The sequence below is a fragment of the Caloenas nicobarica genome, chromosome 2, assembly GCF_036013445.1.
Source record: "Caloenas nicobarica isolate bCalNic1 chromosome 2, bCalNic1.hap1, whole genome shotgun sequence".
NCBI lineage: Eukaryota > Metazoa > Chordata > Aves > Columbiformes > Columbidae > Caloenas > Caloenas nicobarica.
The window spans coordinates 50215583-50243056 of NC_088246.1; the positions used below are offsets into that span (position 1 = coordinate 50215583).

At 44.9% G+C, this 27474-nt stretch overlaps 1 protein-coding gene across 1 annotated transcript in view; it reads right to left on the bottom strand.

Moving 5' to 3' along the window:
• TBX20 (T-box transcription factor 20) overlaps positions 1-15615 on the bottom strand; it is a 34892-nt gene extending 19277 nt beyond the window's left edge. The window contains exons 1-5 of the mRNA XM_065629570.1: positions 15489-15615; positions 13251-13485; positions 11764-11928; positions 6410-6518; positions 559-717 (exon numbers count right to left, since the gene is read on the bottom strand). Of these exons, the coding sequence (XP_065485642.1) occupies positions 559-717; positions 6410-6518; positions 11764-11928; positions 13251-13485; positions 15489-15615 (795 nt within the window). The remainder of the gene's footprint in view (positions 1-558; positions 718-6409; positions 6519-11763; positions 11929-13250; positions 13486-15488) is intronic.
• Between the last annotated feature and the right edge of the window lie 11859 nt (positions 15616-27474).

Genomic DNA, 27474 nt, shown 5'->3' on the forward strand with positions numbered 1-27474 from the left:
TTGTTATGATCTCCTCCATTTTGTATATATTATTCACTGGCATGCAAATTGCAATTCAGACATCTGGATGTAATCTGGGCAGCCTCTGAAAAGTACGTCTCTGAATGATTCCCCTTACATCTGAGCCTTACAGCTTAATTAGTCAATTTTTTAAGCCCATGAAATCATCCTGTGCAAACAAGAATATCTCTCAGCTAATGGTTCATGGTGTGAAAGTTCACTGCAAATAAGGACAGTTCCTTAATGAGCTATAAGCAGAAAAGGACTAAATGATAATATGCAAATGGCTTTGTATAGACAAAAGGGAAGACAAACAAAAGCCTTTTTCATGTCATCTTTACTCCCATGAATAATCCTCATGGCTCTGTGGAATTAGTAGTACTACCCACATATGTAAGAATTACACCTGAATATGAATTAAATTGGGCACGGTCACTACAGACATTGGCATGGAGAGGTAAATTATATCAGGAAGCTTCCTAGTTTAGATCGAGGCAAAGAGAGTTTTCAGGAGGGTGGGATTCAGTCAAATCAGTGGAAATCAACAAACGTACTCACCAATTGATTCTGGTAGGCAGTAACAGCAGTAAAAACTGTCTCTGGAAAGATAAACGTCCTGAACTCTTCCGATTTCAGGTTTAGCAAAGAAGCTGTGTGATCCTTCTTCTTAATAATGTGGACCCTTGGCTGGTACTTGTGCATGGAGTTCAAAATGATCTGCAAGAAAGAGTGAGAAGGCACTGCCCTGAGAGGAAGGTTAACAGGACCCTCAAAGTCTATAGAACTGTACGGGGGAAAAAACCAATCAAACAAACAAATCTAATTAACACTGCAGGGGAGACACCTGAAATCTAACTGGCCAGGGGTTGATTTCCAGAACAAAGTCTCCAGCTCCTTTGGGCAGCTCCCAAAAATGAAGGTGGAAAAGCTGGCATCTCAGGAGCTGGTTTCCTCTCACTCCTATGCCACTGGTGAGCACACATTTTTTTGAAGCACAAATACCTGCTCCTACAGGTGAGGTGTTTTACATGCATGATTTGTTATTGCAAGCGTGTGCCTCAGTTTGCAGGTGGCAGCTGCAGGTGCAAATACGTAACTCTAGAAAGCTCATGACTGAGAATTCCCACTTGCAAAAATGCACAGAATGAAAACAGCCAGGAATCCCTCAGAAAAAAAGAATAAAAAAATAAAACCCAACCCAAAAAACCGCCACCACCAGCAGCACAAGCTGGCTGCCCAAAAATAAAACTCCCCAGATTCTTTTACTGTGGCAAATCTCTAAAGCAAACTACTGCGTGGATGCTCTTCACTGCAGACTAATGAAAATAAGAGCAATGAAGGAAACCAGTACAGAACCCTGAAATGACCAGGCTTTGCCATTATGACCTCATTAATAATTGTTTATGAGCTCCCAAAACAATTCCAAACCTGATGTATCAGCTAACCAAGTTTGACGTTCACTGGAGTCAAACAGAGAGTCCCGCTTGCTTCGGTCACCACTGGCTGGAGGCCTGTTTGGCTGCGTCTAACCACAGTATTACAATATAAGAATTAAATACAGAGCTCGGCTCACACCAGTTCTTGTTTTGGACATAATCGCAGTCACAAGACAAAATTGGCAATAGTGTGGGTGGTTCTATTTTGCAGGGGACCATAATGATGTTACAGGCAGCTCTGTACATCTGGAATAGCTAATGTGCGTTCCTCAGGAAGCGTTAACTACAGCTGAAACACAGCAGAATTGGTACAGGATTTCATGCTCAATGAGAGAGGTTGCACATTGCATTGGAGCAGAGAGCTTAGAGACAGCTTTGGCATGGATAAAATTTCCATTAACATTTTCTCTGCTGCTTCTTTGGGGCCAAATATTGCTAAGACTTGCACTGTGACTTTGGGAGGGGCACACAGCAACAAGAAAGTCACTACAGTGCTGGGGAACAACCATCCTGAAAGTGGCATATGTCTGCTTTTACCAGCTCAGGTCCTTTCTTGAATCACTTCACCATTTCATATACATGCACACACAATGGCCATTGACCTTGCCTTTAATGTCTTTAGCACTTTTCCCTCTCTTTGCAAAATTTTGCCTTACCATCCTAGTCACTTGGGCTGCTTTAAGCAGCTGGAAAGGACGTTTTAAAAGATGGTGCAGAGATGGTGATGAGCTTACTGAGGGGCTGGCCCACACAGCTCAGTGCTTCCCGTTGCCTTTCATGGCTGCATTATCCACACTGAGACATTACATCTGAGCAGCAGCCGAGCGGAAGGAGGAAAAAGCTGTGACAGAGCAGCTCCCACACATGCCCTTCCCTTCTACTACTCTGTGAACGTGAATTGTGATAAAGAAACTCAATTCCTCAAACAAGACTATGTAATCCTTAATGAAAGTTTTCCAGAACAAAAGTGCACATGGATAACATTCCCTGCCATGATGCTCTACCCCGCACGTTCCCACTAGAGGCAAGTCAGTTCATTCAGGTAGAATATAAGTACTGAATGTAGCCAGGAGGTCACAAAAGACCCATGGCCAAGGTTAAGCTCACTATTTCTTTTTCATGAGGGTCTGTGTATGTGGTGCTCCATCCGCATCCCCACACAGGCTGCCGACATTGCAGCACTCACTGATATTAAAGTCAGCAGGATGCTGCACAAAGTTGCCCCTTAATATCCATGCATCTTCTTATGTTAGGACCATCAAAACAGCTTAAGGGAGCTGGATATACAGGCTGCATCCAAGGGTCCAAGCAGTTCCCTGCCTGCGTGGTGTAGCTGTCAGAAAATCCCTGATGCCAGTTCTGCACACTCACACTGGTCTGCCCAGAGGGAAATATCAGCTGCACTATCACAGAATCATAGAATGCCCTGAGTTGGAAGGGACCCACAAGGATCATTGAGTCCAAGTCTTGTCCCTGCATAGGACAACTCCACAGTTCACACCATGTATCTGAGGGCATTTACTTACAGCAACCCCCCAGCACACGCTTATTGACAGTACAGCATGGTTGCAGACCCCCCAGCCATCCCATCTGCATTTGTGCTGACAGCCTGTGGCAGGGGAGATGACCAGATTCCATCCTTACAGGGTTTTCTGTTTGCTGTAAGGTCAGGCAGGTTTGTAGGCATCTGGCTCCCACTGGCTACAGACCAGTTGCCAGCCATAATCTGGATGCCAGCTGCGAAATCCTCAAGGTGGCTTTGAATTCATGAACTATGCTTCGCCAAAGAAGGCTATTACCAGACAAAATTTGCTTTCTAAAAGCGTGGAGGTTCCTAACTCCTGCCAGGTTGATTTAAAAAGCAAGCAAACCACCACCACCACCAAATAACACCTGGGCATTGCTCCCTGTGGCTATTCTGAATCCCCTGCTTTCACATTTACTTGTTGGCCATGTTCACACCTTTGTGTTTACTTTTGCAAATGTTCCTGTGTTTGAGTTTTGTTTTCATAAGTGCCAGAAAAGCTATTATTATAATGTATATGCTCACTGTTCACCTCACCGTAAAGCAGAAAAAATGCCACCCCAAACTGCAACCGAAAGTCCTAAAAGCAGCAGTCCATGTGACAAACATCACCAGAAGTCTGAAAATTAATAAATAAATATAAAAATAATTTTTTTTTAAAAAAATCACATTCATAAATGTTCCACAACCAGAAAAATGGGAATTACTCGCTAGGCTGTAAAATCCAGAGACAGGAGCCATTTCCTTCTTCTGGTAAAGATATCTGAATGTGTTTCCATGGAGCAAGCTGTATGTCATGCACACAGAGATAAGACTCCTGCCTGATGCTTGGGGAGAATATGTACGTAGCTATGGGGTTATGCATGCTGCTGAAGATACACAAGAAGAGATGCATGCCAACTCCAAAAGTCTTGGAATAAGAGAAAACAAACAAATGCCTCTCTTCTCGTCAGATTCCTTTTCAGGAAATGAACCACTCTACAAATAAAATGCCACATTTACCTTAACAACCAAAACTGTCCTGGCAGATGGAGAAAGCAAGCAACTATAACAAACTGGAATCAGGTTGGATCCAGCTTCTCAATAACTAGTATTTAGAGGTGTCCTAGGTCATTAAAACTTCCTCAGGAACTAAAATGGCTTATCAAACATAATTAAGACTTTCAGCAGGTTAATTAAAAAGATCTCATCAGTGAAGGGCTCTTTCAAAATGAAGGGAGAGGTTTCAGGAGGCATTTCAATTCTTCCCTTCTCTTAGCACACAAGAGCTCAGAAATGTCATTGGCCATAGCACAGTGAGCCCTCCTTACAGGCTCCAGAGAACTAATTTCTTCCCTAATTATACTGAGCATCCCATGATAGTATTTACATAGCTTCAACAAGGCAGCAGATAAAACCTGACACCCTAATTTGAAACATAAAGAACCCCACAAAATCTTAAAAAGAGAGTGTTTCACAATGCCGTAACACCTGTCATGCAAATCTCAACACGGGATCAAGCCTTTGGGGCTTATTCTTAACTGAACATGCAAAATTTTCCATCGACTTGAGCTGTCCAAAGCCTTCACATTAAGAATGAGATCCACCTCTGCCGCTTCTTGGAAAGTTAATCAGGAGGCTGCATCTCAAACACTATGGATCACTTTCTCCCACTGCCTGTATTTGAGAAAATTACGTCTTCTTGCTCTGTCACATGTCTCTGTTCCCGACAGCTTCCTAGACCTACTTCTTCTTTATACTCGTCTGGGCTTCTGGGAACTGCATCACTCCTAACTGGTTTGCAATATACTGCTGCAAGCCTTTTATTAGAGGCACACATGGCCCCTGTTATGATGAAAAATGTTTCTTTTTAAATGCGCACATATACTGCTCTATCATCACTCGGTGATAGAGCCCACAAATCTTCAGCTTTGCCCTTCTACAGATTATGAAATAAAAGAGAAAAAAAAAATACATTCTCTACTAGTCAGGAAAGGAACAACGGTGAGAACTGGATTCAAGAAAAATATACCCACAAATGGATCTTTACAAAAGAACAACACAGAGGCATCTATCTGCACTTTCTTTTGTTTTTTAACTACTTTTGTTGTTGTTATTTCCAGGATGTCCTTTAAATTATCATGGCTGTGGTTCAAGTCTTAGGTCTTTAAATGAGTAAGAATTCTCTTTCGAATGAGAAGCATTTCAGAGAACACAGCTCAGAAAAACGGCCACTGTCTCACACAGTCCAAAAAGGCAATAAATACCACACTAGGGAAGGGATTTCTTATACTGTGTATGCCACAATTATTCCACTTTACAGGTTAGTTACCTGTACACATGTTTTGGAGTTGAAAAATCACTCTCCTCTTCCCAGCACTTTGTTTAACAACTCTACATTTATGCTCTTTCATCTTAACTGTCCCATTCTCAACCAACAGCTTTTTCAGATCCATCTCCCTGCTCTTTCAGCCTTCCCTCAGGCAACAACCAAGCCTAGAGACTACGATTTTAGCTCTTCCTTTGCAATTCGGAGGCACTACCAAGACATTTCTGCACTTTATAGGCACTCTTGGGGAGGGGACAGGACAAAAACCACTTTTTCTTACCACCAACCATTAGACAGTCAGGTAGATAAAGGAGTTGCCCTCACGAGTGGAGCATAGAGAGAGGAGAGCCCATGGCCAGCAGCTCTGCATCCTATTTACCAGCTTCCAGCCTTGGGGCTTGTGACAACAAACCAGTACCAATCAGAGCTGGGACTTGTTTCCTTTAAAGGCCCAAGTACACCCTGTGGCACCTTGACCTGCAGGTAACCTATTGTTATTTCAAGGGCAACAGAGGCACAGTTGTTTTCTTTTTATAATTCAATAGCTCTCGCTCTGGTGTCACATCAGTATTTTCTGCTGACTCTGTCCCCATGCCACGTTGAGTCTGGAAGTAAAAGAGCTCCTATTGAGGGACCCAACCCTAACAGGTTGTCTGTGATGAGAGTAAGCATCCAAGCACACATGGAAAAGCGTATGAGCTTGCTAGCAGAGCGTACTGAGAAGTTACAGCAAAATGCAGGCAAAAGGGCAACAAAAAGCTCACCTGCCTCCCTTCTCTACCTCACTTTGATGCTCAACTCCACCCTGAGCTTATCCCCAATGGACTTTTGGTCTCTGATGGCAGTAGGCACATAATTTGAACACTAGTGTTGGCCTGGGCTCTACCTTACAACAGGTAAAAAATCTGATTTCTGAAGCCACCTGTTCCTCTGCAACAGAGATTAAAATCCAACATGTTTAAACCTCATGCAGCATCCTCTTTCACTGCACTATGAAAGGCCAGCCAAGAGATGTGTAAGGTGAGGGCCATAGCAGCCTTTCAGCATCATGGTCTCTCCCACAAGTTTATCCCTGTGGCACAAGCGAGCTATTCCTCTATGTCGGATCTTTTACCCTTTCCCACCAGGAAGGCTACTCACGTGGCCGTGCTGATCCAGCTCATTGTTGGTGAGTTTGACTTTTTCGAAAGACACCATCTGCTTCAGCAGTTGCTCTCCAGTGAACGGGGAGTCAGGGTGCACATACAGCCTAAAGAAAACACAGGGAAAAAGGCCTGCTCATAAAAAAGTCTCGCCTCTTGTCTTGTGCATGGGCACCACTTCCATACGAAATTAAAAGCCTGTAATATCTTGCTTTTGGGATATGCGGTGGTTTCATAGACACGGATTTCCTGAGAGCTCAGGGTTAGTACAGAGCTGCTACTCGAACGAGAGACACACAATCTCCCCCCAAATTAATGCAAGCCTGAAATATGACCATGAATGAAAGACAGTAAAGCAGATGACTTGAGCTGTTTAGTTCACTGTAACATAATGAAGAATTCCATGTCAAAGGGCTAGATTGCTCTCTAACCATACCTATTATTTTATCTAGTTATCTAAAATTGAGACATTAACTAACATTTGCTGTTGTGTCTTTTCCCAAATGAAAAATTGATCATGTCTTTCCCCACAGCTGTACTAACAAGCACTTAAAATAACAATGACTACAGCTCCAAGAGAAAAAAACATGGTGTCATGAGAGAGATAATGGGGGAATGTAGATAAAAATGCATTTTTCTTTATATGTAACATTAAGCCGTGATAATGATTTTAACCTGCACTCGATCACGCATTAGCTGTGGTGACGTCTGTTTATAAGAGGTTGAAGGCTGCAGTCCAGCACAGTGGTCTGACATGAAAAAATTAATTGCAGCTCTGTAATTAACAACCCACCACTTGGGAAATTAAGCAGAAGAAAAGGAAGCATAGAAGACATGTAGATACAATAGTGTATACATTATGACCAGACTAATTACAACTGCCAGGCTATTTTAAAACAATGATTTAATAGGAATAATGTATTGCTGAAAATTATTTAACTCAAATGTTCTTTTGTAATAGTGAATTAAGAGCTGAACTAGATCTTCAACTAGTACAAGCCAGACCTATTCTGCTTCTGTTGGTGTCAGTTATCACTCGCTGAGGGCCTGACTCTCATTTCAGGTGATGTGTTTGGCCACACAGATGAATTTCTTCCATTAGGTGGGTGGGGCAGCGCTGAGATGCCAGATTAGAAAGATAAACATTTTTTGTTGCTGTTGAGCTATGATTTTGGTTAGGCAAGAGGAGAGTGGAAAAACCACTAAACAATGGGGTGTAACTCTCTGATACACTACACTGATCCCTAATCAAGGAATGCCTATACTAAAGGCTCTGGGGAGCACAGCTCTGTTGCTTAAAAAGGAAGGATATTTGATCCTGCACTCTCCGTTTTTGCCAGCAGAATCCCCAAGACACAATGAAACTAAAGTTTTACCAGCACAGCTTGCATCAGATGTGCAGGATGTTTTCCTTATATTGATCCAAAGCACAGCTTGGCTGGTATAGCTAAATCCATGGGAGGGATGCTGAGCCAGGGTTCCTGTCACAGTAAAATATTCCTACCATACAAGTGTCCTCACTGCTATCGACTCAGCTGATTGCCCTGCAAGGCCTGTGAAAAATTATGTTGTTATCTGAAAACCCAAGACCTGGAATCTTGTTATGCGAAAAGAATTTTGCCTCTCGTGAAAATTGTTTGCCTTCCTGGAAAAAAAAAAAATCTCAATCCTTAGAGCCCTGAATTAGAGAAGACAAAACAAAACGTCCCAAACATGTCCTGCAACTCTTCAGCCAGTCTTGTGATTTTTTTCTTTTTTTTTTGTGCCTGACTCCTAATTTTGAATGTCTGGATAGCTAGTAATGTTTGCTGCAACCACAGAGCATCATGCTCAGCAAGGTTTGACTAATTGGGAGCAAAAAGTCAAACTATTTCAAGTATGTGCTGGGGAATGAGTAAAGACCCTCATGTGTCTAAAAGCTGAGCTCATTTGCTTTACACTATAGGCAATTAATACTTGGCACTGCTTTCAAACTATGAAGCACCTGGATGTTTGCAGAGCGCTGACAGGAAAGTCACTAAAGGATGGGCACCTGAATATTGGTTACATGGACATGTTACTAGACCTTGCCCTTCTTTACTTATTTGCTATACACCATCAATCCCACTGCAACACGTGGTGAACCACACCTATCCATACACTTCTCCTATAGCCTGAGTTCATATGCCTCGGCGAAGAGGCTTGAAAATCTGATGTATCGCCCTCTGAAGTAGAAAAAGCCGAAGAGACCACAAGTGCACACAAGCAAAGGGGTTAGAGAAATAAATGTGCACATTCCAGCACGGCACACGAGGCTCCCCCAGAAGTTCATGTGAGCTCTAAGGCCAGCCAGATGCAAGGGGCTGCTCACTCCAGTTCACAAAGGCTTTCGGAGCCATATTAGGATGTGAATTTGCTCCACGGTGTATAATGTTTCATGATATATGCAAAGTTTGGGTACTGCTTCCTTCTTGCATATTTAGGAATGCGACACTGCTTTCCTTCTATTTAGTTTAACAGTTGATTTGATCCTACAAGCCCTGTGGATGCTGCTTTTAATTACCTTAACATCTCAAATAATTTGCAAAATAGGATACCTTTTAAAGGTTTCCTACCTAGAGTTCTCTATAAGTGTGCAAACACTATAACTTCGTTAAACAAATGATTGTAGCCAAACACAGTAAAAAAAAAAAAAAAAGACGGACTTTTGAGTGAAAGGAGGTGAAAAAGGAAGAACACTGAATAAAGGTACATGCCGAAACTTATTAAATTGATGTTTCACACAGTCTTACCAATTTGGAAGAACAAACAAAACATCACATAGGAATTCTATCTTCAGATAGCACTTTAGAACATTTACAAAAGACTCTCTGAAAAGTATCTAAGTGTTCATTGCAACATAAACTTGTCTTAAATGCTGACAGCAGGAAGACAGGGATAAAACTGGTTTTGTAGAAAGTTCCCTGAAGGGCTAGTCTTTCAAACAGAATCACAGAATGCTTATTAATTTTGAAAAAAAATAAATTTAAAAAAAAAGCTGCCTTAGTGTTGAAAGTTATTTTTATGGTGGAAAGAGCAAAACACCTAACCCATACATAATGTGAGCCCTGAATAATTCCCCGATGCTGTCATGCCTATGCAGATACAGGCAGTGATGTGAGTGGGCATTTAGCACCTCGATACCAGCACCCAGATGCTCAGCACGCCTGCACCCCTCACTGATGCACCTCAAGTAAGGAGAGCTAAAACCATGTGTTTGGGAGACAAGAAATCATAACTTCATTAAGGGTTTCTGTTACTGGAGCAGGACCAAACCCGTTTCAAGCGGGGAGGAGTACTACTTTTAACCTGCTTGAGCAAGATTGAGGCATCCCACCTCTAAAGATGCATTAACACTCTAGAAAAAGCGCAGGCACTGCAAACATTGGCACGCTGAAGCTCTTCACATAATTTTTCTCACCAAACAGGAGCATAAGAAGGAGAAAGTGTATAAATGTGTATGTAAGTACCGTTCATAAAAAGAAAAAGTAATCTGCGCCCATCCTATGTGTCTTTTGGCTAAGCATCCTGAAAATGGAACAGGAAAGTTACCACTTGAACATAGGGGCAAAACTTCTTGAAGACAACCTGAAATGAAACAGCACATGTATGCATTTGCACATAGCGGTACTGACTTGATGGGGACCTTAAAGAGTTACCACAGTACGGTGATAATAAATATTAAACTCAAGAAGGTTCGACCCTAGCTCTAAAACAATCAGTATGGCAGTTGCTAATTATTCCAAGAATCAATCTCATCTTATACTCTTGTCAGTATTTCCTCATTGAACTAGTCTATGCCGGACAGTGTGAATTAGAAGTCTATTTAAAGGTATCCCAAAAGGCACTTGAACAGAAAAATAAGAAAGGGAGAACCCTGCCTTAAACCTATTTCTGTCCTTCCCTTATTTCTTCTTTTGAAGTTGACTCTTTTGGAGCAGGATCCGTGTTTTTCCTTTGGGTTTTGATCAGTGCCTATTACCATACATCAAATGAAGCCCTCAGACGCTAACCACATTGCAAGAAGGAGTTTTTGGCCATGAAAACAAAGCCGACATAACTCCTAGGTTGCTGTCTTTAATCACAGCTTCTCTGCATGCGCATTTTGTTTGTTTACTTCTCTGAGCCGCCTTCCAGAGATTAACAGTCAGCAAGATTTCAGTCAAACTATTTATATGAAGAAAGTGTGCAGGATTGGGTTCCCATGCTCTTACACACACAGAAGTGCTTCCATTTCTTGCATTTCACTTCTAATTTCTCTCTCTGTAATAAGCAAGTTCTTAACCCTGCACTAAGCCACCTGGAGCGGATCTGTTTGCCTGCGCAGAGCCCTCTACGGAAAGTTTCTTTGAAGCCAGAGAGGCATCCACGTTATTTCCATATCTCCGGCTCTGACTCAGCAAAGCCGTTCGACATGTGCTTCAGTCTTACTGGACTTGGGCGCTTAAGTATGTACTGAAGTGCTGGGCTGAATACGGTGAAGTGTGGGTCTCTGCTGAAGTGCCCTCCTACCCTACAGCCCAGCGCTGCAGCCTCAGTTTCCCCATGCTGAAAGGAGTTGGTCATTAACTACATTAACAGAACTATTTTAGAAATTTTTTTTTTTTTACAGCATTTTGTTTATGTATAGAAAAGGGGGGTAATTTACTTTTTTTCCTAATGTCTCAGAAAATGTCATGATTTATAAATAAACAAATTTAAAAATAAATCTCTGCACTGTAGAACTGACCCAATACTTTGTCTGCTGTCTAAAAGACAACTAAAAGCAAGAGTAAAATTATCGGTTAGTAAACACTGAGTATGTTAACAAGAAATGGTATAATTTCAGCATAAACAGCACTGAACAGTAATATTGTATTTCTACTTGGACTTGGCTGGTGGTGCCTGGATTGTTTTGAATTATGAGGTGAAATGCCAGGGGAAGGAAATCCAAGAGACAAATCAATATATTAAAAAAAAATTTAAAAGTAAAACCAGCAAAGCTTTCTAATCCGAATTGAGGCAAACTTCATTTAAATTATATCTATCTATCTATACATATACATACATATATAAAGAGCCTTTAGCCAAATCCTGCATGCCTTGGAACATTCAGTATAAACCAAGCCTCAAGCAGAGATTTGAGGCCTGATTCTGCATCACAGAAATTAATCAAGAGTTTTGCAATCAACTTGGTTAAGCACGGACTCAAAGTCTCAGAGCACTGTTTGCAAACAGTGTGTAAAGATCAATAGCGCATATTTCTTGAAGGAAAAAAAATAAAAATAAACTTTAAAAAAAAAAAAAAAAAAGGTTAAGAATATAAAGAGATGACCAGCAGTAAAATCTACAAACCTTGCAGGGAGTGGAGGGTCAGCTTTTCCAGCCACTAACCAGGAAGACCTGTGGTAGGCATATCTGTATCTTTTATTGTCTACAGGAACTATATCCATTAACACAATATACTTGGCTTCAGGATCCACTCCCGAGAAGGAAACCCTGATCGTAGGAAACATTCTCCTGAAATAAAGGCAAATCAGAAAATAAATATGTGAATGGAGAATAGAAACAAGAGAGCTTCTAAAAAGCTGCTAAAAATAAAAATCATATTTAAACCACCTGAAAAAAAAAAAAAAAAAATCAAAGCCCCTATTGATTCTGCTTCAGCATGATGGAAGTTAAATCCTGTGTATCTGTCTAATATGCACAGAAAGAGCAGCTTGAAATCAGAACGATTTTTGGAACCAAAAGGAAAAAGCAGTAAACGGGAAAAAGTAAAGAGAAATACACTTTTGCCTGGTAGTTGAAAGTATACAACGATTTTGGAAAATAGTTTTACCTAAAGTACATAAGTCCTTGAAAACACAGATTTTTTTTTTAATGGGAAACATACTCGTGTTAGAGAAATATTGCGAAACTTATTTCCGTTAATATTCTCATACGTTTTAGATGCGTGTTCTTTTAAGCCCGCTCACGATATTTCTGAGAGGAATTTACAAAACTAAACTTTTTTTTCTTCACTTACATTTTGACAAAACGCAACTTAAAAATGGAAGATTATGCCGTAGACCAGAAATAAAGTGAAATCTTTTTAAACGGTTTAAGACTCTGAACTTCAAATTGCGGATTTTATATGTACTTGTATTATTTTTAAAAAAACACATGATGGTAGAGCTCACCAGTTAGGACAAAAACAAAGAAAAAAAATCGTCAAGGACCTACATGAATAACAAGTAACTTTGGGGATTACAAAACTCTAAAAGATATTTGGCTCCTGCAAACTGCATTCGACTGACCCAAACTCCAAAAGCTTTACTGACGAAACAGAATAGTTTGAGGTGACAAGAAAGCCTGGGGTTCTTTTCCACGTCATTTGCAACCCAGAGAAAAGAAAAACAAACCAAACCAAGCCCTGACTGAATTATTTCCCCACGACATCGCTTTTCCCCGCATCTGCACCAAGCCAGCACTGCAAAATCACGGCGTTGCACCAAGGAGCTTTCAGCCACACACCAAATTTTAAGGAAACAACATTTCTGCTCATTTCTACCCAGGACCCGCCGGGTCGATGTCAGCCGGCCGCACCGAACCGAGCCTAACCTAACCCAACCCTGCTGCCGCCCCGGCCGCCTCTCCCTCTGCTCCCCGCGGGGCTCCGCGCACCGCGCAGCACCGCGCTGAGCAGCACGGCGGCAATTAAGGGGCTTCACCCTCCTCCCTTTAATCTATCCGTGCTGCTCTCCCAGAATAAAACCTGTGGGTTTTGTTTGTTTTGCCTTTCCTCGCGTCCACAACCACCCTCCAAAGCTGCCCGGAGGGGTCCTGGGGCTGCCCAGCCTTACCTTCCGGATTTGGTGATGATCATCTCGGTACCCAGCTCGTGAAACTTGTCCCAGAGCTCTTTGGTCTCCAGGCTGCAGGAAATTTTGGCCATCTCCTCGCTGGGGATGATGGGGGTGGTGGGAATGAGGGGCTCGGTGCACAAGGATGAAGGGCTGGTGCTAAAATCCCCGTGAGGGTCCAGGCTGGATAAGTCGCTCAAAGGCTGGGCGCAAGAGGATTTCTCAACGAATTGTTCTGCAGAATTTTAGAGGGGGGAAAGAGAGAGAGGATTCAGCCAGGACGGGGCAACCGCCGAGAAAAACTATTAAAAAAAAAAAAAGGCATTTATCGTTCAGCTCCCACCCTCTGATCCAGCACACCCGTAGATCCTGGCTGTTTCTTAGGCGTCAGGTCGTCGTTGGAAGGCAGGGGTGGTGATTTTGAGAGATTAGGTCGGAGAAGAGCCCGGAGTGGCGCCTCTCCCCGAAAGTGCATGGAGGCTGATGACCGGGGGACGGCGGGGAGCACCGCGGCCCCGCTATGACCCGCTCCGCGGGGCGCGGAGGGACAGGGCGCGTCCTTCGCGCTGCCTCCCTGCTAAGCGAGGGTTTCCATGGAAAGGTCACTAATTCTCATTAAAACGGGAGCGCTCGGCTCTGGGGTCACGCTGGAGAAGCGCGGCCAGATTCTCCTAAATTGCGCCGCTGCCAGAACGCGTAACGCAGAAAGAGCCCGAGCGCGGTAGCGCAGTCTCCGCGCTTCCTCCACGGGGTAGTGAGCTCCTAATACTAACTCCAGGCCGGTCGCGGGCTCACCCGCTCGGAAAGCCGGGTCTGCCCCACCTCCCAGCCAGTTTGCTGAGGCTGAACACGCTCTGTTGGAGAAATAGACTCCGAGGTAGCTGCGTGCAACCACGCAACCTGCGCGGGTGCGGTAGCTGCCGCCGGCGCTGGATCCCGCCGGTGCTCCCCCTGCTCCTTGCAAGCCCCGGGAGGCTTTTGGCGTTTGAGCCGAATGAGGACAAGGGCACAGGGCTGCGAGGATCTCTGTCCCGGCCCCACGCTGCCGCACCGGGATGACGGATCCATCGACCGGCGCCAAAGAAACCTTAGGCGCACGAATGCCCCCTGCCCCGACAGAGAAAGATTTCGCCCAGAACCTCCGATTAATAAATGAAACAGTTATAGGCAGTGCTTTCCCTTCCATTTTTAACTGAGCCGCATGGGGCAACGAGATTTAAAAAAAATAATCATTCTGAAAATAATTGAGCGAGTGTTTTCAGGAAAAGAAAATGAAGACAGCTACGTTTAGCACAAGACCGTGTAAATATGTCAAACGGGAATACTACACCATTCCCGGCCTACGTTATCGCCTGAACTAAAAAATAAAGCTTACAATGAATCTCTGGACGATGTGAAATCTCTTAAGTCAGTTGATTAGATGGAGGAGACACTGAGAGCCCTGGCTTTTCTGAATTCTTAAAAGCTTGAAGACTACAAGTCTTCTTCACTGGCGCCTTGAAAGCTTAGTGCCTTCTTTTTTTTTTAGTTTTCTGCGAAGTCGATACATGCAAGGACCACAAGCCGCAGAAATTTGGGGGGGTGGGGAGGGGAGAAAGAAGAGAAGTTCTAATATTTTTTAAAAGCCTTCGGGAATCTGAATCGAGGCGACAGAATAGAAACGAAATCTCTTACCCGAAGATCGCGAGGAATTACCATACAAATCGTCCCGGCTCGATGTAGAGTGAAAAAATCTTCGAGTCTACACCGAGTAACTATGGAGCAAAGCGATTTTCAGCTCTACATATAAGTTTTACAACCCCTTCTAAGTCTAGGCGCGATACGGGAGATTCTCTTATTTGACTTTAAAAACATAGATGATCTGCAATAAATATTTAAGAAGTCCATTTAATACCAGTGAAGAGAAATATAACTACCTCAGCGTGTAAGATTATTCTAGGAACGGAAAGACTTAATAAACGGTGTAATTTAAACTGGAGGAATTTAGAAAACGGTTTGTGCTACAGCCTCGCCTGAAAAAGACCGGGGGCAATGAGGAGACTTTAACGGACTTCCGCGGTGCGGCTTTTCCTAGCGCGGGGAAATCTGTGGGCAACGGGAAATCCGCGGCTGCCTGACCCGGCTGCGGAGCTTTAAGGGGGGGTGAGACTGAGCGGAAAGCGGGCTCCGCCGGGACAGACGGACGGACGAAAGCTCCGCGCCCCACAGACACTGGCGGTCATCCCCTTCCCCACTCACCCAGCGGCTTGATGGTGCTCTCGGGGGACTCCTTGTCTTTGGAGCTGCCGCTCGACATGAGGGCGGCGATGGAGAAGGCGTTGGCCCGGGAGGAGAGCTGTGGCTTGGGGGGCGGTGTGTACTCCATGGCCACTCGCCGGAGAAGCAGCTCGGCTCAGCGCTGCCCGGACCGGGAGTACCGAGGGCAGCGGAGCGCGGTTACCGGGCGAGCGGAAGGGAAACACTCTGCACCGGGTGCTGCGCGCTCCCCCGCCTTAACGCGGGGCCGCGGAGATCCTATCGGCCGGTGGCCAATCGGTGGCGGGACACGTCAAGGGCCCCGGCCCGGCCGCGGAGGAGGGGGCGGAGGCGGGCGGGAGGAGGAGGAAGAAGAAAAAGAAGGGGAGGGCTGGGATGGGCTCTGCCCGCCCGCGGGGTGGGCAGGGGGCGGCCGGACCTCAGGCGGGCTCCCCACCGCCGCTCCCCCTTCGAGCAACCGGGCTTCGCTCCCCCTCGAGGCCCCGGCTGCTTGAGCGGTTCGGGGTGCGCCCCCCGCTCCTCTGAGCCCTGGGAGGGGAGCGGGGGGCAGGCCACACGGCCCGGGCTGCTCCCGAAAAGATCCCCTAGGCTCATTCGCTTTGTCGAGGCAAGAATCAAAGAATCAGTGGAGAGATGGTTTTAAAGGAGAAAATATTTTCTTTTTTCGCGTGCGTGCATGTGCCAATTTTCTATTTAAAAATCAAATTTTAAAAGACCGACATTTTCAAAGCAGCCGTTTCATCGCTGTGCGCCTTCTGCTTGGACAGAAGGTTCCTTAAGGCTGATCGTGCATTTGGATTTCCTACACCAGATCCCAAATATTGTCATTCCAATCAGATGTAGTCGCCCCGGCAGACTCCAGGTGAGACCCTTACTGGGTTCAAGCCAAGCCAGTGCACGGGCCACTGATCCTACAGTTTTCTTCAATTCCGTTTCATCGGCTCCACCAAACTAGATGGTATTGATCAAGCACGTAAACAGAGACAAAACCAGGACGGGCTGATGGTGCCAACGAGCAGATTATCCCAGAACAGTGATTTAAGTAAACTGCCCACCGGTGCTCTTTTAAACACAACGTGTAAAAATCCTCCCGTAAATAAAAAACGGGCAATCTAGCTAAAGTCCTTTAAATAAAACAGGACTGACAAAATTTGCTTGCTAAAACGACTCAAGAGGACACTCATTTTTTCTTAGTGAAGTGCCAACTTCTAAACCCAAAAGAGAATCCGAGAAGCTTTCAATACACAGACTTGTGCCAAGGGAACATAGCGCTGGAAGGACTAACCCCAGTCAGGTACAGATCTGTGCCACTCCTATTCCTGCCGAACTTAGTTAATACGGAGAAACAATTATTTGGGTCACCCTTCGCAGCCAGTGAAGTGGGCAACACACAATAGTGCCTTATCGCTTTGAAATGAGCGAGAACCAACCGCGGTTTGCCCTTTTATTACCCGAATTTGCCAATAGATAGAATATATATATATAAAAAATAAAATATGTATATTCTATCTCAAACAGCATGCGTATTTAGAAGCGCCTGAAGCTCTTGGCAGAGAGCTAAGGATTTCAGTGTGGCCCACAGTGGCCTGGGGGCCGGGTCTTGCGTTTGGAGTAAGCTGGGGGAGAGGGGCGCAGGGGAAGAGCCCAGCCAGCCCCCGCGGCCGGGGAACCAGGAGACCCTGCAGCGGCAAGGTCAGCTCACGAAGCATCACCTCTTGCCACAGAGAAAACGAGACGAACGATTCTCCCGGCATCAATCCCAAGAAAACAAACAAACACAAATTCCCCGAAACGCTTTATCGCTTTACTTCGAGAGACATCCCTCCTTTTAACAGTCCAGCTCCCCTGCGGGACAGCCCCGCTCCTGAGGACGCTCCCGGCGTGCGACGGGCGGCAGCGGTGGGACGGGGGTCCCGGAGTCCCGGCCCTGCTCTGCCTTGTCCCTGCCTGAAAAGCAGAGTTCGGCCTGCCTGAAAAGAAAGAAAAAGGACGGTACAAATAGCCTGGGCAACTATTCTCTTCACTCTCCCTGCGGTGGTGGTGGGGATGCTAAATTCCTCTCTGGTTTCCTACCTCCTCTATGCGCCGTGCAAAATAAGGATAACAAAAAAGCCAAGCTCCCGTCAAGGTAACAGCGCAGAACCTGCTTATCTCCGCTCCAGAGCAGCCAGGTCGTAACATACCTGTCCCTAGCAAGGGCTGCCCCCGGCGTGCCTGGCCTGTCAGGGATTAGAGGAGGGGGGTGCGGCGGGTGGCGGTGGATATTTCGGTGCTGACTGCGCCTGGCTGGAAAACATCGACACGCGGGGATCGGCTCAGCCCCGGGAGCTGCGACAAAGCCCGGACTCCTCTCTGCTTTGCCTCGCCGCGGATTTCCAGCCCCGCGGGGTGACCCGTCACTGCCTGTAGCTCGGGGAGAAAGACTCAGGAGCGCTGCGCGGTGAGAGCGGCACTGCGCGGTCGGGCACGGAGAGCAGCGGGGAGACTGAGGCCGCGGCGCGGCCGTGGAGAGGGGGTGGCAATCACCTCCGGGCGGCGGGTTGCTCCTCTAGGAGAGGGACCGGCCTTGGGGGTTTGAGGGTCCCTGCTCGTACCTTGGAGACCAAAACCCCAGGAGCTTCGTTTTATTTTATTTTAAAAGTGCTTCGTCTTTACGGGATGGCTCTTCTTTGCTCAGTTAAACCTTGCAAGTTTTCGCTCAATCCCATGAGAATCTTTATTTTCTTAGTTTTTCCCTCGCTCCGCCTCCGATAAGGAAATGAGCCCTGTCTAGACGTCCAGAGCACCCCCTCCTCCCCCGTAGGCAATGAATGGGGCTCGGCTCCGGCCGCCTAATCCTCGCTGCAACTCCCTCCCCCGCCGAGGCCGAGCCAGGAGACACGCGGGTCCGGCGACCTGAGTGGGAAAAAGGAGAGAGACCGACTCCTCTGGGTTGCTCTGCCGACCCTGCCCATGGGCCTCTCGGAGATGGAAGTGCTTTCAGGGACGGGAGGGGGCTGTCGGGGGCACACACCGTTACCCCAGTGCTCTTGATCTCCCTCTGCTTTCCCAGCCAAGGGGATGTAATTAATAAGACCCCGCGCGTCCTTCCCGGGGTGTGTGAGCCGGAGCAGCCGGTCCCCGCTGTCCCCCCCGCTGCAGGCGGGCACAGAGAGGCTGTCCCCGCTATACTGACCCCGCTCCCCAGAGCACAGTTACAAATCCCGCTGCACCTGAGCAGGGCTGTTGTCTTATACGAACCCGTTTAAATTAAATCCTTCGTTATTTCTTTATCCGCAAATAGAGAACACGCCATCTACACCGCGGAGTTTGTTTGCTACCTAGCCAATGCAGGTGTTTGTCGCCTGTGTCAGTCTGGCATGGCAGAGCCATTTCATGAGGCTTCGTTATGCTTTCGAAGTACTTTTTTTCTTCCTTTGCGCACCTTGCTCCTTTGCTGTCTTGCGCTCTGGCAAAAAGCAGCGTGCGAGTAATCGCTGCGAGTAATTGCTGCATACCTCGTTGTGCTCGTTCAGTTGCCAACTTTAATCAGGATTACATCTCAGTTTCATAGTCAGGTTTCAAACAGGGACCTTGCAGTCCCCTTCCAAAACCTCTCTCTGATCCCTGAAAAGTAAAGGCGAAAAGCTGATCCCGTGAAAACGATGAACAACTTTTCTTCCCGGCCGTTTTCTCACCTAGCCAAAATCACGACGGGAACGAGACACGAGGGACAGAAACCTGCAGAAACCCGCCAAGAAAACCAGCGTCGTGCCGAGCAGGAGGTTTGATTTCAGGTGTGCCTTTGCTTGGCTGACATGAGCTCCGACTCTGTGCACTTTTACGCGGTCGCGCAGCCTCGCCGGCGGGCCAGATGCGCGGAAAGGGGCGCAGACCCGGCAGGGTACCACGCTGTTTTTAAGCATCTGTTTCACGCTGTTTTTTTTTTTTTTTTCCTTTTTTCCCCCCTCTTTCTCTCAAAAGCCCCCACGCCGCTCACTTCATGCCGCAGAGACAAATCTCCACACAGCCCTGTGGTGGCACCCGTGGGGCTGTGCCCCGAAACTGGCCCCGGCTGCTATTTCCTTGCAGAGCATCGAACTGAGCTGTCACCCACTCCTCTTCCTGCCGCCCCTTGGGATAACCCGACATAGATATGCATGTATATATGTATGTATGTGTGTGTATGTGTGTGGCCTTTAATTAGGGCTTTAATGACCCTCCCCCCCATTTAATTAGGAGCCTACGAGTGTGGGGAGACGCTGCTAAGACCCTTACTGCCGCATTCCCACTCAAAACGCTTCCCTCCTGGTGCTGCCAGGAGCTGCTGCCCACACCGCCCGCTGCGAAGTAACCTGCGGTGCTGCTTTTGGTTTGAACGCATCCCCGCCTCGGGAGGGGAGGAGTTAAAATATTTTTCTTATTATTATTTTTTTTCTTTCCCTTGTAGATGAAAACAGCTTGTCGTGTGTTAAGAATCGTGTTTATTCGCTCGGGCAGGGTCGTAAGAGCCCCCGTTCATGTCTTGAGAGTTCGTCGTTCCTTTACAAAGCGATGACTATAGAGCTCCGTGGCTCCGGCTCTGCTCCTTTCCAACCTTACGCTTTGCTTTCAGTTTTTGTTGTTGGTGGTGGGTTTGTTTGGGTTTGTTTGTTTGTTTGTTTTCCTCTGCTGCACATAATTATATTTCTCCCTCCGTCGACTTCACCCTCCCTTTGCGTTCCCCGGTTTCGGAGGAAGCAAGCAAGTTCCCAGCGCTGTTTCTGCGGCGGGGGCATCTCCCCCCTGGCCGCCGCTTCAGGCTCTTCCCTTCACGAAAAGAGCCGCGCCAGCAAAGCAGAAGCCCAGGTACCCGAGATCCAATTTCGCAACAAAAACGTCTCAATGTCATCTACGCCGGGAAGGTGGCTTATTGGAGCAAAATGCGATGCATTTTAAACCCATTAGGCATCTCCCAGATGCAAATCCGATGGTAGAAAAAGAGAGGCTCTATTAAGACCCGAGGGCTGACAATTAGATTATAGTCCAATTGCCAGTGGATAATGTGCTAAAAGCTTTCCCACTTAGTGTAACTCCTCACTGAAAATTATTCACACTTTGCAGGCTGCTGCACTCCTGAACGGGAGACGTCTTTGTCCACGGAAGCGCGAACGGCCGGGCACAGCTCAACACACGCACGGACACACGGACACGCAGCCAGGAGGATCATTAAACGCAACCATCCTGATCCAAAGCCATCTAGCAAATCTGCTTTTGGTGCAAGCTTACGAGAGCACACACACACACGCTACAAACGTTCCAGTAAAGATGCATCCACAGGCGTATAAACGTGCGATACTGTGTATATACACAGTATATTGTATATTCAGACGTGCGATACTGTATATACACACATCGGTACGTCAGCTGGATACGATTACACTTTAATGTCCCTTTCATGTGCAGAAAACGCACTGTATTTTCCATATAAACCTTGAGTTTACGCTTAACGCAAGCGATGACACTTTTATATATTAAAAAAAAATCTGAATTTGAGTACTCCACAGATTTTTTTTTCCCCCGGTTAAAAACCGTCACTAAAAGCTGATGAAATTTTCACTAAGGATTTGTACTGCAAATGCTCTGCACCTATAATTTGAAGCAGCACCAAGACGTGCAAGACTCCGGAGGTGATCATTCCATTCAACTATTGCAAAATCTCTTTAGGTTTCAAGACCAGCTACCGAGAAAGCTGCAACGAACGCACAAAGCGCTGTTTTTTTGTTTTTTTTTTTTTTTTTTCCCCGGCCTGAACTCATTAGCACCCCGACTATCCACGGAGGTCGTTATCCAAGGTGTTTATACGTTCTCCCTGAGTCAGGCAGCACATTTTAGCCAGCTGGATTGGTTTCCCCGAGTGCAGGCAGGGAACAGGCAAGGGATGAGGGTTTTGCGGCTGCCGATGCTGTGCTTGGTCCCCGCGAGGGGGGAACCTCCCCGTCCCCGGGAGGGAGGCTTGCACCCCCGGGAAGTGGATGCTGCAGGGCGGCCGGCCAGCACCCCATCCCACCCCAGTGGGTGATGGGGGGGTCTGACCTGTACCCGCGGGGGGTGGCCAGGGCAAGGTTGGTCTCTCCACGGTGAGATGGAGTAGGGACCAGGGCCTTCCTGCCTCCGTGCAGTGACGGACCTCTGCCCCCTTTTGCATCACACATACCATAAGTCATAAGCCTTTTTCTTTTTTTTTTGAAAAAAAGTAATTAATTAATACTCATGTTTGTCTTGCTCAGCTTGACCAACATAACTTAACTGAAAAACAAAGCAAAACAAGCCATCCTCATGAGCACCCAGAACAGCCAAGGCACATGTGCCTGCATTGACCACGCACCTGCTTTGCGTTTTGGTGTTTAAAACGGTAGTCAGCAGTGTTACAAAAAGCCACAAGATCTTTAATGCTCTATTTTTATACATCCATTTCATGCTCAATTTCAAACCAATGTTCCTAAGGGCCCTTCCACCTGTTTCGCAGAGTTAGAGGAAATATTCATTGGATTAACTGACAGAACTAAGCAGAAATGCGGGCACATTGCAGGGATGGATGGGTTCAGAAAAGGTCCTTCACAGGTCTAAAAAAAAAAAAAATCAGAGAATACGAAGTTTTCTATTTACAGTCCTGCTACTTTGTTGGAGAGAACTGTGTTTCAATGGCTGGCAAAAGGATCCATTTGGCTAGTTTCTTTACACAAAAAGCACCTGCAATTTCTTTACACACAAAACATTTCACAAATTGCTCTTCAAAATTTTAGAAACCATAAAACGTGACTTGCTTTTTGGGAATATTATTCAACATGAAAAATATGTGCGTGCAGGTATACATGTCTATATGCATACATATGCAGTCCCTTAGGTTTAAACATGTCCCGTGGTGCTTTTTTTAGTTGCCTTCCATGAACCAATACAAGCAACTCACAATCTGCCACAGCGCAAGACTTACTGTAAACTGAAACCACTGCTTTGGACCAAAATATTAGTGGAAAACAAGACTTCTGTATCTCAGTGCTCATTTTGAAGATACAAAAATGTATGCCACTGATGTGGAAGCTGTTTATCAGAGCATTTGAAAAATCTCTTCCAACTCAGGACTTTTGAAGTCTCACTGAAGTTATCATGTCCTGACAGGCATATGTACATCTGTCTGTTTGTCTGTCCTGGAGATAGGACTGAGCTCGTTCTTGACTTTCAACTTGAAGATGGAACAGCAGTTCCTGGCAGACTGAAAGATTCTGATGGATCCCTCTCCTTTGATCAGGTACTGTGGTCCTTCAGAAATTCTGGGTTTGCAGTTTCCAGGAGAGCTGCCTCTGCAGTGTTTTGTTGTTTGAAGCAAATCTCTGGATAATGAGTGATGTGATTGTGCAGTGGGACTGCTTGGAAATGTACTTGAGCTCTTGGAACTATATTAATTTCTACTTTCCCCCCCCCCATTTTGTATTGGTGACATATTTTATGTGAAACGATTTTAATTTATTTTTCCTTCAAATATTTTGGACTACTTTTCATATATAATTATGAAAGAATTATTTAATAAACCAGCACTTTTGAACTTTATTACATAATTGGAATTTAAATAGATCTTTTGTTTACAATTTTTAAAAATTGAAAATTGCATATTTAAAAGACATTAATAAACAACACATTGACAATTAAAAGTATTTAGAATGAATTTAGCTAAATAAAAGTTTCAAGGAACATATTTTTGTTTTTTTAAAAAAATCACACTTTACGCAGCATTCAATCTTGAGATGATCACATGCGCATTGTAAGAAAGGACATTTTTTTCCTCGGCTTTTGCAGGCCTTGGACTGGTAGGAGAATTTCAGAGTTGCCTGTAATGGCGATATGAAAATAGGAATAGCGGGAAGTGTGGGGAAGGATAGAAACCTCAAGAACTAAGAAAAAACATTTTCTGGCAAATGTTAAAACCTTTTTTTTTTTTTTTTTAAATAGAGGAGTGTCTGGTTTTGGGTCTCTGGTTCGAGAAATCTTGGGTGTTACTTACTTCATCTAGATTTATAGTTCCTTGACACTTCTTTTGTTGTGTCCAAAGTTTTATCCCAAAATATCCAAAGCTAAGGACCTAAAATTAGAGAGTGCCTTTGAAACTGCTGACCTCTGCATATTTTTCCTCTGTGAACATACAGCAGCAGGAATACGCCCAAAGACAATGAGTTTTGCTTTGAGGGCCAGTGGTAGAAAGAATTAAAAAAAGACTATCAGCCATTTTCCAAAAACTTCAGTAGCAGACGCTTTTCAGTTTTCGCTCAGTGATTCATACACATTTTGTGTCCCATGTCTCTCTCGGTAGATGTAAAAGAAAATGGTAGTTTGAACAAAACAAAACAAGTTAGAAAACAAGGAAATACGAGGTGAATGTAGAGCAAAGATTATTTCATTTCTGGCCCAGTGAGCTCGGAAAGTGAGAAGAAGCGCCATGATTTACAACTCTCCCAGATCGTATCGTACAGAGTAGCTTGTAATAAAGTGTGTTATACAGGCTGGGAGCAGCACTGCTGTCACCAAGAAACTGCTCTCGCAGCCTTCGGCTGTCTGAAGCCTGACAGAAACGTCGCAGAAACCCAGTGTGCACAGATAGGGCTGCGCTGCCCGGCCCGTCAGGCACCGCAGACAGGGCTGCCAGATATTTCTGGCTTATTTCCACACTGTGAGGATGGAGGGAGAAGCATTCCCACACCGTGGCGTGGTGAAAGGCATCGCTTTTGCTTATTTTAACAGTATGGGGAACAGGACTGGGGGTGTTCTGGCATGAAAATGATTTTTTTTTTTTTTAAGCCTGCAATTTCAAAAGTATTCAGGATTAAGGCTTGGAAAACATATTTCAGTATCCGTAACATACCGCTGATTTATCTGGCAATGGCTAAGCTTGCAGAGGGAAACTAAGCTTATTTGAAATAACGTGGTCGTAAATAACGTTGGGGGAAAGCAATTCACCGGTTTGCCTAATTCTCAGCACATGCTTTGCTGGAAGGCTGGCACCGAAAGGGTTTTCATTTCAGCGGCGTGAAGACAACCGTCCGAGCTAAGCGCTTCCTGCCCTGCCCGGGCGGGTTTGCAGAAGGCGGCAGCTTGCTTCCATTAGTTATATCAAAGCGAGGAAACCAATCAACCCGGAATTTGCACCATAAAACGTGACTGAAAGTCAGGTAGGCTGCCATCAGCTTTCAGGCAAGCAAAGGTGAAAATCTGGCCCCCTTAAAGTTAACAGTTCATTTCGCATGGATCAGAGAAGAACTTGAACCAATACTTCAGTTCAACCTTTACCAAACCTCTCAGGGATTTTTAGGCTGGTTTTAGAGCCCGACTGGGTGACTGCAGTACAGTATTTGTGGCTGATCTCAAAGCTTTCAGCAATAATGATTGTGGTAATGAAAATACAAATCCATTAGGCTTCACAGTGCCATAGAAATTAAAACAACATTTCCCTATGACAGACATAAGATTATGATGGTTTATATTTAATATAAATGAACGTGTACTTTTTGCTAATGAGGAAGGTTTATAATCTTGTAGTGCCTGCATCTGTTAATTTAAATTATGGCTAAATGAGAGTTAATAAGGTATTAGCCTCAAGTGTTCTTGCAGGATACGAAGTTGGGCTGTTTTTTCTTTTGAGATACAGGAAAGGTTTACAAAGTTTAACACAACTGATGCTGCTGTTACCGTGAAACACAAATGAGGCAAATGTAACTTGATTGGTAGAATAACATCTCACTGTACATGTTGAGTAAATAACCAATAAATGTAATCATAGAAATAGTTTATAAATGCTTACAAGTCATGTAAATTGCATATTTTAGGGATAAAAGGGGGGGCAAGTAAAACTTGTGAAAACAGCTCCTTTCCAGCAAAAAAAAAGACACCACTTACTACCTATCATGCACCTTATCTTTTCCATGGTGGAGAAATCACCACTCCTAGGCTTTTACTTTGATGACACTTTGTGACACAAGGATTGAACTACATTTGCAGCCCAGTGTGCTCTTTTGGCCCAGCATTAGGAAGGTAAATGGGGAGCTTTTTAAATTTGGCCAGGCAGAAGGGGTTCCTCTTGTGCAAGGTGATGGTCAGGGGGTGAGGACAGAGTATCCGACCCTCCACCACTGGCCTGCCCTGCCTCCGATGAGGCTGCAAGGTCTGCAGAGCAGGAATTGGCCTTTCTATATGTCGATAGTTGCCCAGTACAGCTGAGTCCCACCACAACGTAGTTGATGATTATCAGCAAAGCTGCCCTGACTTACTGCTGTTGATTATCTTCCCGTCTGCCAGTCAGGAGAGCACAGGCTGTACTTTCACCTCTACCCACTGTGGACATCTGGGCTAAGCCTAGCCTAGTTAAACCAGTGACTTACTTCTCTTCATCCATGGTAGCATCTTAAACTTAGGGTAAAGATGCTTTCTCTTAGTGTTTTTGGTGTATGTATGTTTTGCTTTGGTTTTTTCTTTTTTTCTTTCAGAGATCTTTCTTTGATGAAGGGGTTGATGAAAATCAGCCTGAAGCCATGTGTTGTAATTCCAGCTGTACATGGAGTCAAAGTAAAAAAAAAAAAGCCAAAAAAATCTCTTTCATCAATTGAAACAGCTTCCGTTATTTGAAACGTTTCCATTAATGGAAAATTAATTTCCATTTTCCAATAATTGAAACATTGTTTTAAAAAATGTTGGAATAATATATTTCAAGTTAAAAACATTGTTTACAGTGTCACTTTCTGACAATTTAAGGATTTGACCAAGAACTTAGGTCTAGCACAGGCTGCAATGAGAGAGCTCTCCTTAAAAGTCCATGGTATAGACCCCCTTTTATATACTTGAGTCTATATTCCTCCGTTTTTTTTTTAAGAAACTCTTGAACAAGCATGGAGTAGAGAACCTTGTCATGCACCTTTCGATGTCCAAGACTACTGCCAAAGTACAGTACAAGAAATAGTGTTTTAATAAATATTTCTTTCTAGCACCAGGAATATTCTGAGTGCTGGTGCTTAGACAAACCTTGTCTCCCAGGTTTGAGACACTTGGATACAAGCAATCCTGTTCAAATTGATATTTACCTTTATATAGTGCATGAAACACTAAAACTGTTCACTGTGATTAGTGTGCATATCCTAAAAAGGCCTAGAATAAATAAGAATTGAAAATCCCCTTTAGCCTACCAGAATGGATTTGCTAAGTGCATAGTAAAACTGAGGCTAGCACTGTAAAAGACAATGGCATACAGTAGGCTGTAGCAGAGGTGAGGAGGAGAAAACCTGGACATAATTGAGTGAGTACTTTGAAAGAGGTATTTTATATCAAAAAGGGAAAGCCAAGGCTAATTCTGGCAAAATAAACAGACATAGCCAACACTTGGTAATGGAAAGAAAATTAAGACCAAAGGGTTGAAGATTTGGTGCTAAGTCCCAGGGGTGGAAACACATGCTGGGAAAAAAAAAGAGTGGCTTAAGTGCGACAAAGCTTTTACAGCCGTAATGACAGATTTGTACCTCAGGTGATGCCTCCACCCTTCCTCAGCAACGCCACATTTGCTCTTGAACAGCACGAGATGGTAACTAGAACATGAGACTGGGATTTACCAGTCTTAGGCTCTAGCCCAGAACTGCGACTGTTCTACATCCCTGTACTTTGCCAAAAAATGAGTGTAATGACACCAGCCTGCTGTATAAGAGGCTTTGGAGTCTGCTGATTAAAAGCACCATACAGAGAGCTGATATTAGTAGTGCTTATAAAACAGGGCATTTGGAAGACGGTTTGATTTGTAGACTCTGAGCTTTCACAAAGGAGAAGACAGAATCTGTTCTTAAAACTGGCATTGCCACTAACAGCCGATGACACTATCACATTCAATTAGGTCAGATTTAGAGAGCTTTTAAAATATTTTTGTTATCAAAGCAATGAATATTTGAACCCTCTATTTCCTAAGTTCAGTTCCAAAGGGTTG